Source organism: Ranitomeya variabilis, chromosome 1, assembly GCF_051348905.1.
Source record: "Ranitomeya variabilis isolate aRanVar5 chromosome 1, aRanVar5.hap1, whole genome shotgun sequence".
NCBI lineage: Eukaryota > Metazoa > Chordata > Amphibia > Anura > Dendrobatidae > Ranitomeya > Ranitomeya variabilis.
In genome coordinates, this window is record NC_135232.1 from 51,637,312 (window position 1) to 51,648,504 (window position 11,193).

Genomic DNA, 11,193 nt, shown 5'->3' on the forward strand with positions numbered 1-11,193 from the left:
CACACCGTTCCGGCAGTATAATAATAATAATCTTTATACAGCGCTAACATACTCCGCAGCACTTTACAGTTTTGCACACATTATTATCGCTGTCCCGATGGGGCTCACAATCTAAATTCCCTATCAGTATGTCTTTGGAATGTGGGAGGAAACCGGAGTACCCGGAAGAAACCCACGCAAACACAGGGAGAACATACAAACTCCTTGCAGATGTTGTCCTTGGTGGGATTTGATCCCAGGACTTCAGCGCTGCAAGGCTGCTGTGCTAACCACTGAGCCACCGTGCTGCCCTATCTGAACCTGCAACAGCTCCTGTGGTACCTGAACCATCTCCAGTGTCATTCCTGTCCTCTGTTCCAGAATCCGCACTGCCTGAAGCAGTACAAGTGTTCATCCTGCCTAGGACTCCGAGTTTGTATCCGTGCCTGCTATCCTGACCCTTGGGGTCAGCTGCTGCAGTACCAGAGACTGCCCTTGGAGTGGTACCTGGCGCCTACCTGCAGCAAAAGCCTATGTATCTCCACCATCAGGAGATGTAGCGAAAACCAAGTAGCTGCTTAGCTACGCCCCTCCAGGGTAAGCCTGACCTGTGGCTCAGTGGGTCCACAATCCGCATGCGTGACAGAAAACTTGCGAACTTAGAAATTTTCAAATTTCTTTAATAAAATTTACCTAAAACTACATCAGATTTACACAGAAGTCCTGAAAGTAGAGAACAAAAGTAGTCAAAAATATTAGTCGTCATTTTTTTTATTGATGAAAATGATCCAATATCTGATGTCTGTGAGTGGCAAAAGTATGTGAACCTTTAGAATTAGCCTGACAATTTGAAGGTAAAATTGGTTTAGTGTTTCAATCAATGGGATGACAATTAGATTTAAATGGGTGACCTGCTTTATTTAATAAACGGAGATCTAGCAAAGTCTGATCTTCACAACACATGGTGATTTCTGAGGACCTCAGAATATTTGAGGCTCATCCGGATGGAAAAGGTTACAAAACCATCCCTAAGGAATTTGGACTCTACCAATCCATAGCCACACAGATTGTGTACAGATGGAAAAAAATTTAGACTAATATTACCTTCACCAAGAGTGATCGACCAACAAAGATCACTCCACAGACAAGACATATAATAGACCGTGATGTAACAAAGGAACCCAAGGTAACCTCTAAGCAACCAAAGGTCTCTCCCATTAGCTAATGTTTACGTTTATGAGTCCACCCTCAGGAGGACACTGAACAACAATGGTGTGAATTGAAGAATTGCAAGGAGAAAGCCACTGCTCTCCATAAAGTACATTGCTGTCCATTACTTTAACAGCCTTTATTTATACAATGTTTTTTGAATGGATGAGACCATAGGAGAAATTGGCTAAAATTCCTCCAAGCCGATGTGCAGGATTATTCAATAATTACCAGAAACATTTAGATGCACATGAGGGTCACAGAAGAAACTGAAAGCAAAGGTTCACATACTTTTGCCACTCACAAACTTGTGATTTTGAATCATTTTCCTAATTTAAAAAAAAAATGACAAAATCTAATATTTTTGGCCCATTTTTTGACCTGGTTCTCTTCATTGAGTCATAAAAATAGATAGCGTTTTAGGTGAAATGTATTCAGAAATATGGAAAATGTTGAAGGGTTCACAAAATTTTATTCTAAGAGACTGCTAGAGAGAAAAAAAAAACCAGCGACACTCACAGAAAATATAATCTGTCCTGGGCTCTGCATGGGTGTGGCCCACAAATAAGCTCCACCTCCTTAGTCACACCCTGGAGGTGCACTCAGCCTTACACAGAGAAGTGTAAACTAATGCCGAATCTCCCAATGCTGAAAATGTTTCCCGATCTACTGAGTTTTTGGCCACAGTGGATGGTGTAGTTAAGAAATAGTCAGAAAGGATGGTGTGTTTTATTGTCACGTTGTTCTATGTTATTGGCTTTTTTAGTCCTACCTGTTACAAGGAAACTCAATGGCTTCAGTCTCGGGTTTTCCTTCTTCCTTCACTACCACTTTGTCCATATACCATCCGCAACCTCCTCCTTTCCCGTCATGTCCGATGCGGACCCTCCTCACTTGCTTCAGAGTCACGGCCTCGATGATGAACTCATCTGCCTGGAGATAAGAGAAGGTTCTTGGTACTGCTTCAATACATAAGAAGAGATGAGGATTCCACTTCCCGGGCACTACCACAGCAACGCTCCAAGCCAAAATCATCATCTGGACTGGTACTACTGAGTTCTAAGTCCCTCATACGGAGTGCTTCATGCTCGCACTCACGTCCTTCTCACAGCTGAAGTTTTGCTGCAGTATATTAGTCCTGGCAATCCTACTCTATGTGCAGCATGTGCTTGGTATTGGAGCCAGCCCTGATTTTGGCAGTGCCCTATATGGGATAGGGGCAGTTCCTTAGCCTGCTCCATATGAAATAACGTGTCATCCAGGCCCCTAGGTCTCCTCGCACCACCGGAGCCCCCCGGCCGCCGTGTTGCTCTGCTCAGACCCCATCTACTTACGTTGCCTTTTTCAAACTTGTTCATGTTGTTCTTGCAGTCGATGAGGAAACGTTCCCCGGTGTCCCCCAAATCTCCGAAGAGGCAGAGAAAGACATTAGCATCAGTCCCACTGCCGCTCACATTGCCAGTGTGAACGGTCACTCGATACTTCACCACTGCGGAGGAGGAAACACAGCGGTGACATACGGATCCCGCTATCTGCTCCTCGTGGTAATCGGGCGACACCACACAAAACACCCCGTGTGATCCATTATTCAGGAGTCACAGCTGCTCAGCACCCCATGGGTAACTCACACCGACGATCAACTTTCACTTCGGAAAACCTAGAAGGTCAACGGTCACCTGCGACTTACTGCTTTCATCCAGAGCAGCACTCATACCTTATATTATCTTCTTCTCCAATCACATCCAGAGCAGCACTCATACCTTATATCTTCTTCTCCAATCACATCCAGAGCGGCACTCATACTTTACATCTTCTTCTCCAATCACATCCAGAGCAGCACTCATACTTTATATCTTCTTCTCCAATCACATCCACAGCAGCACTCATACATTACATCTTCTTCTCCAATCACATCCAGAGCGGCACTCATACCTTATATCTTCTTCTCCACTCACATCAACAGCAGCACTCATACTTTACATCTTCTTCTCCAATCACATCCAGAGCAGCACTCATACTTTACATCTTCTTCTCCAATCACATCCAGAGCAGCACTCATACTTTACATCTTCTTCTCCAATCACATCCAGAGCAGATCTCATACTTTACATCTTCTTCTCCAATCACATCCAGAGCAGCACTCATACTTTATATCTTCTTCTGCAATCACATCCAGAGCAGCACTCATACTTTACATCTTCTTCTCCAATCACATCCAGAGCAGCACTCATACTTTATATCTTCTTCTGCAATCACATCCAGAGCAGCACTCATACTTTACATCTTCTTCTCCAATCACATCCACAGCAGCACTCATACTTTACATCTTCTTCTCCAATCACATCCAGAGCAGCACTCATACTTTACATCTTCTTCTCCAATCACATCCACAGCAGCACTCATACTTTACATCTTCTTCTCCAATCACATCCAGAGCAGCACTCATACCTTATATCTTCTTCTCTAATCACATCCAGAGCAGCACTCATACTTTATATCTTCTACCACAATCACATCCAAAGCTGCACTTGAAATTCTGTTTTTTTTGAGTCTTATGGATACGGATCTTCCGATTGATCTGACATTATACTGTCAGGTCAGGGTCTGCTCAGGGTGTGTTTTCCAGGATAATACCAATGTTAACAAACTTTATGGTTGCAAACCGTGAATGCTGCTTTGGATGTGACTGGAGTAAGACACGATGTAGCTAAAAATCATCACAAAAGATGAATCAAAGCTTCTTGATGTTAGATGTATATAGAAACCTGGAAAATGATGTTACAAAGTGTCAGTAGGGAGGCAGTAAAACGTTGGGAGGCCGTCTTGACCTTTTACGCCATGAATATAAAGTTTGTCCACCCTGGTGTGAAGGGTGACCAGTCATTTCATAAACAAAGGTTTCTACAACCTTCAATTTTTTAGGTTCAGTTGCATTTTTTAAGATCTCTGCTTGATGTCAGTGAATTAAACCATTAAAGGTTTACCATTAGGACATGCCATCGGCACTGGTCAGCGGAGGCTGGAGTGACTGGGATCTTATAAAGTGATGGTTACCATTAGGACATGCCATCAGCACTGGTCAGCGGAGGCTGGAGTGACTGGGATCTTATAAAGTGATGGTTTACCATTAGGACATGCCATCAGCACTGGTCAGCGGAGGCTGGAGTGACTGGGATCTTATAAAGTGATGGTTACCATTAGGACATGCCATCGGCACTGGTCACGGGAGGCTAGAGTGACTAGGATCTTATATAGTGATGGTTACCATTAGGACATGCCATCAGCACTGGTCAGTGGAGGCTGGAGTGACTGGGATCTTATAAAGTGATGGTTTCCATTAGGACATGCCATCGACACTGGTCACGGGAGGCTAGAGTGACTGGGATCTTATATAGTGATGGTTACCATTAGGACATGCCATCGGCACTGGTCAGTGGTGGCTGGAGTGACTGGGATCTTATAAAGTGATGGTTTCCATTAGGACATGCCCTCGGCACTGGTCACGGGAGGCTGGAGTGACTGGGATCTTATAAAGTGATGGTTACCATTAGGACATGCCATCGGCACTGGTCAGTGGCGGCTGGAGTGACTGGGATCTTATAAAGTGATGGTTTACCATTAGGACATGCCATCGGCACCGGTCAGCGGAGGCTGGAGTGACTGGGATCTTATAAAGTGATGTTTACCTTTAGGACATGCCATCGGCACTGATCAGCGGAGGCTGGAGTGACTGGGATCTTATAAAGTGATGGTTACCATTAGGACATGCCATCGGCACTGGTCACGGGAGGCTAGAGTGACTGGGATCTTATATAGTGATGGTTACCATTAGGACATGCCATCGGCACCGGTCAGCGGAGGCTCGAGTGACTGGGATCTTATAACGTGATGGTTACCATTAGGACATGCCATCGGCACTGGTCAGTGGAGGCTGGAGTGACTGGGATCTTATAAAGTGATGGTTTCCATTAGGACATGCCATCGGCACTGGTCACGGGAGGCTAGAGTGACTGGGATCTTATATAGTGATGGTTACCATTAGGACATGCCATCGGCACTGGTCAGGGGAGGCTGGAGTGACTGGGATCTTATAAAGTGATGGTTACCATTAGGACATGCCATCGGCACTGGTCAGCGGAGGCTGGAGTGACTGGGATCTTATAAAGTGATGGTTACCATTAGGACATGCCATCGGCACTGGTCAGCGGAGGCTCGAGTGACTGGGATCTTATAAAGTGATGGTTACCATTAGGACATGCCATCGGCACTGGTCAGTGGAGGCTGGAGTGACTGGGATCTTATAAAGTGATGGTTACCATTAGGACATGCCATCGGCACTGGTCAGCGGAGGCTGGAGTGACTGGGATCTTATAAAGTGATGGTTACCATTAGGACATGCCATCGGCACTGGTCAGTGGAGGCTGAAGTGACTGGGATCTTATAAAGTGATGGTTTACCATTAGGACATGCCATCAGCACTGGTCAGCGGAGGCTGGAGTGACTGGGATCTTATAAAGTGATGGTTTACCATTAGGACATGCCATCGGCACTGGTCAGCGGCGGCTGGAGTGACTGGGATCTTATAAAGTGATGGTTACCATTAGGACATGCCATCGGCACTGGTCAGTGGAGGCTGGAGTGACTGGGATCTTATAAAGTGATGGTTTACCATTAGGACATGCCATCGGCACTGGTCAGCGGAGACTGGAGTGACTGGGATCTTATAAAGTGATGGTTACCATTAGGACATGCCATCTGCACTGGTCAGCGGAGGCTGGAGTGACTGGGATCTTATAAAGTGATGGTTTACCATTAGGACATGCCATCAGCACTGATCAGCGGAGGCTGGAGTGACTGGGATTGTATAAAGTGATGGTTTACCATTATGACATGCCATCGGCACTGGTCACGGGAGGCTGGAGTGACTGGGATCTTATAAAGTGATGGTTACCATTAGGACATGCCACGGCACTGGTCACGGGAGGCTAGAGTGACTGGGATCTTATATAGTGATGGTTACCATTAGGACATGCCATCGGCACTGGTCAGTGGAGGCTGGAGTGAGTGGGATCTTATAAAGTGATGGTTTCCATTAGGACATGCCATCGGCACTGGTCACGGGGGGCTAGAGTGACTGGGATCTTATAAAGTGATGGTTACCATTAGGACATGTGTTGTGAATTTGGATTCTGGGCTCCCCCGGTGGCTACTGGTGGAATTGAACTGGTGTCTTCATCTTCTCTGTTCACCTGTTCCCATCAAGTTGTGGGAGTCGCTATATAACCTTGCTGCTTTGTTAGTTGCTTGCCGGTCAACAATGTTATCAGAAGCCTCTCTGTGCTTGTTCCTGCTCCTAGACAACTACTAGATAAGTTGGACTCTTGTCCATGTTTGTTTTTGCATTTTTGTTCCAGTTCACAGCTGTAGTTTCGTTACTGTGTCTGGAAAGCTCTTGTGAACAGGAATTGCCACTCTGGTGTTATGAGTTAATGCCAGAGTTTTAAAGTAATTTCTGGATGGTGTTTTGATAGGGTTTTTAGCTGACCATGAAAGTGTTCTTTCTGTCTTCTGCTATGTAGTAAGTGGACCTCAAATTTGCTAAACCTATTTTCATACTACGTTTTGTTATTTCATCTTAATTCACCGCCAATACATGTGGGGGGCCTCTGTCTCCTTTCGGGGTATTTCTCTAGAGGTGAGCTAGGACTTATTTTCCTCTGCTAGCATTATTTAGTCCTCCGGCTGGTGCTGGGCATCTAGAATCAACGTAGGCATGCTACCCGGCCACTGCTAGTTGTGTGTTAGGTTTAGTTCATGGTCAGCTCAGTTCCCATCTTCCAAGAGCTAGTTCCTATATATGCTGATGCTATGTTCTCTTGCCATTGAGATCATGACAGACATGCCATCGGCACTGGTCACGGGAGGCTGGAGTGACTGGGATCTTATATAGTGATGGTTACCATTAGGACATGCCATCGGCACTGGTCAGTGGAGGCTGGAGTGACTGGGATCTTATAAAGTGATGGTTTCCATTAGGACATGCCATCGGCACTGGTCACGGGAGGCTGGAGTGACTGGGATCTTATAAAGTAATGGTTACCATTAGGACATGCCATTGGCACTGGTCACGGGAGGCTAGAGTGACTAGGATCTTATATAGTGATGGTTACCATTAGGACATGCCATCGGCACTGGTCAGTGGAGGCTGGAGTGACAGGGATCTTATAAAGTGATGGTTTCCATTAGGACATGACATTGGCACTGGTCACGGGAGGCTGGAGTGACTGGGATCTTATAAAGTGATGGTTACCATTAGGACATGCCATCGGCACTGGTCAGCGGAGGCTCGAGTGACTGGGATCTTATAAAGTGATGGTTACCATTAGGACATGCCATCGGCACTGGTCAGCAGAGGCTGGAGTGACTGGGATCTTATATAGTGATGGTTACCATTAGGACATGCCATCGGCACTGGTCAGCGGAGGCTGGAGTGACTGGGATCTTATAAAGTGATGGTGTACCATTAGGACATGCCATCGGCACTGATCACGGGAGGTTAGACTGACTGGGATCTTATAAAGTGATGGTTTACCATTAGGACATGCCATCGGCACTGATCACGGGAGGCTAGAGTGACTGGGACCTTATAAAGTGATGGTTACCATTAGGACATGCCATCGGCACTGGTCAGCAGAGGCTCGAGTGACTGGGATCTTATAAAGTGATGGTTTACCATTACGACATGCCATCGGCACTGGTCAGCGGAGGCTGGAGTGACTGGGATCTTATAAAGTGATGGTTTACCATTAGGACATCTGCACTGGTCAGCGGAGGCTGGAGTGACTGGGATCTTATAAAGTGATGGTTTTCCATTAGGACATGCCATCGGCACTGGTCAGCGGAGACTGGAGTGACTGGGATCTTATATAGTGATGGTCTACCATTAGGACATCTGCACTGGTCAGTGGAGCCTGGAGTGACTGGGATCTTATAAAGTGATGGTTTTCCATTAGGACATGCCATCGGCACTGGTCAGCGGAGGCTGGAATGACTGGGATCTTATAAAGTGATGGTTTACCATTAGGACATCTGCACTGGTCAGCGGAGGCTGGAGTGACTGGGATCTTATAAAGTGATGGTTTTCCATTAGGACATGCCATCGGCACTGGTCAGTGGAGGCTGAAGTGACTGGGATATAGGGTGATCCCATTGAGGCCCATACATAAGGTCTCACCTGGTAAAACAGCCGCCACCAGTGGACCTTCTGCTGGAAGCTCACGCACAATCTCACCGTCATCTTCATTGAGGTCCAACCACCGGCCGCACTTAAAGGTATACTTCTCTTTGGTGAGTGTTTTCAGCATGGTGACCTGTGACAGGCCAAAATGAAGGCAGAGTTAATATAATGGTTGATCATACAGGTCCTTCTCAAAAAATTAGCATATAGTGTTAAATTTCATTATTTACCATAATGTAATGATTACAATTAAACTTTCATATATTATAGATTCATTATCCACCAACTGAAATTTGTCAGGTCTTTTATTGTTTTAATACTGATTATTTTGGCCTACAACTCCTGATAACCCAAAAAACCTGTCTCAATAAATTAGCATATTTCACCCGTCCAATCAAATAAAAGTGTTTTTTAATAACAAACAAAAAAACCATCAAATAATAATGTTCAGTTATGCACTCAATACTTGGTCGGGAATCCTTTGGCAGAAATGACTGCTTCAATGCGGCGTGGCATGGAGGCAATCAGCCTGTGACACTGCTGAGATGTTATGGAGGCCCAGGATGCTTCAATAGCGGCCTTAAGCTCATCCAGAGTGTTGGGTCTTGCGTCTCTCAACTTTCTCTTCACAATATCCCACAGATTCTCTATGGGGTTCAGGTCAGGAGAGTTGGCAGGCCAATTGAGCACAGTAATACCATGGTCAGTAAACCATTTACCAGTGGTTTTGGCACTGTGAGCAGGTGCCAGGTCGTGCTGAAAAATGAAATCTTCATCTCCATAAAGCATTTCAGCCGATGGAAGCATGAAGTGCTCCAAAATCTCCTGATAGCTAGCTGCATTGACCCTGCCCTTGATGAAACACAGTGGACCAACACCAGCAGCTGACATGGCACCCCACACCATCACTGACTGTGGGTACTTGACACTGGACTTCAGGCATTTTGGCATTTCCTTCTCCCCAGTCTTCCTCCAGACTCTGGCACCTTGATTTCCGAATGACATGCAAAATTTGCTTTCATCAGAAAAAAGTACTTGGGACCACTTAGCAACAGTCCAGTGCTGCTTCTCTGTAGCCCAGGTCAGGCGCTTCTGCCGCTGTTTATGGTTCAAAAGTGGCTTTACCTGGGGAATGCGGCACCTGTAGCCCATTTCCTGCACACGCCTGTGCACGGTGGCTCTGGATGTTTCCACACCAGACTCAGTCCACTGCTTCCTCAGGTTCCCCAAGGTCTGGAATCGGTCCTTCTCCACAATCTTCCTCAGGGTCCGGTCACCTCTTCTCGTTGTACAGCGTTTTCGGCCACATTGTTTCCTTCCAACAGACTTACCATTGAGGTGCCTTGATACAGCACTCTGGGAACAGCCTATTTGTTGAGAAATTTCTTTCTGGGTCTTACCCTCTTGCTTGAGGGTGTCAATGATGGCCTTCTTGACATCTGTCAGGTCGCTAGTCTTACCCATGATGGGGGTTTTGAGTATTGAACCAGGCAGGGAGTTTTTAAAAGCCTCAGGTATCTTTTGCATGTGTTTAGAGTTAATTAGTTGATTCAGAAGATTAGGGTAATAGGTCGTTTAGAGAACCTTTTCTTGATATGCTAATTTATTGAGACAGGTTTTTTGGGTTATCAGGAGTTGTAGGCCAAAATCATCAGTATTAAAACAATAAAAGACCTGACAAATTTCAGTTGGTGGATAATGAATCTATAATATATGAAAGTTTAATTGTAATCATTACATTATGGTAAATAATGAAATTTAACACTATATGCTAATTTTTTGAGAAGGACCTGTAGATGGGGTCAAGTATTGCATACACGATGGACTGGCTGACCACAAATGGATGTATCTGGGCAGGACTGAGTCAGTCCCAGATGGGACCAGAGGCAGAACTTAAAGCATTCACTCCCCATGGCACGGCAGAGGCCATCTTGGAAGCAGGAGGAATGTGACACCAATCCGAGCAGAGGGGGCAGTGTAAGGCACCAGGCAGGTTGACTGTGCGGACGAGCTGTAAAGTCACTTTTCAGTCCCAAGTTGAGGGGTCTTTTAAAGGGTTATTCTCATCTTCATAAATGGGCATTGTCAGATAGAGCTTGGAAATACAAGCAATTTTGCAATTTTCTTCTTATTAAACTTTTCATCTGTTTGCGAGATATTAACATTTTTCTTTTGTTTACAGCTCGTTGCCTTGGAGACCGACCACTGCTGCAGAATATTCGCAGAGCTTACAAGGTCTTTGCTATTGAGCTTGTAATCACTGTTTTGAAGCCGGCCAAGATCCCTGGACCATGCTGTTACCTCAATCCCAGGCAGGCTTCAACGCACTACCTACGAGCTAGACAGCAGCGGTGGTCGGCCTCCTAAGCAACGAGTTGCAAACAAACAAACAAAAAAGTGTTAATATCTCAAAAACGGTTGCAATTTTTAACAAGCAGTAAATTGCAAAAGTGCTTGTTTTTACAAGCTCTATCAGATGACAGCTATCTGTGAAAATGGGAATAGCCCCTTTAAGTGTCCCTAAATTACTTGCTGTGATAATTAATGAAATAAGCAAACATTTTCGTTTGGAAGGGTTCACTTTATGTCAAAAGGGGGCTCTCAGCCTCGTATGAGGTAGTTGAGATCGGGTTAGGAGTCCGACAGTCAGTCCCTAAATTTCACGGACGTCCAAATTTGGCCTAAGTCCTGTTTTACTTCACTACTAGTTATGAGTGAGTTTCTGATTGCAACAAGACCACACTGACACGTATAATCAGAAGTTCAGT

At 45.4% G+C, this 11,193-nt stretch overlaps 1 protein-coding gene across 1 annotated transcript in view; it reads right to left on the reverse strand.

Moving 5' to 3' along the window:
• LOXHD1 (lipoxygenase homology PLAT domains 1) overlaps positions 1 to 11,193 on the reverse strand; it is a 261,656-nt gene that overhangs the window by 120,296 nt on the left and 130,167 nt on the right. The window contains exons 18-20 of the mRNA XM_077283599.1: positions 8,423 to 8,558; positions 2,523 to 2,677; positions 1,961 to 2,121 (exon numbers count right to left, since the gene is read on the reverse strand). Of these exons, the coding sequence (XP_077139714.1) occupies positions 1,961 to 2,121; positions 2,523 to 2,677; positions 8,423 to 8,558 (452 nt within the window). The remainder of the gene's footprint in view (positions 1 to 1,960; positions 2,122 to 2,522; positions 2,678 to 8,422; positions 8,559 to 11,193) is intronic.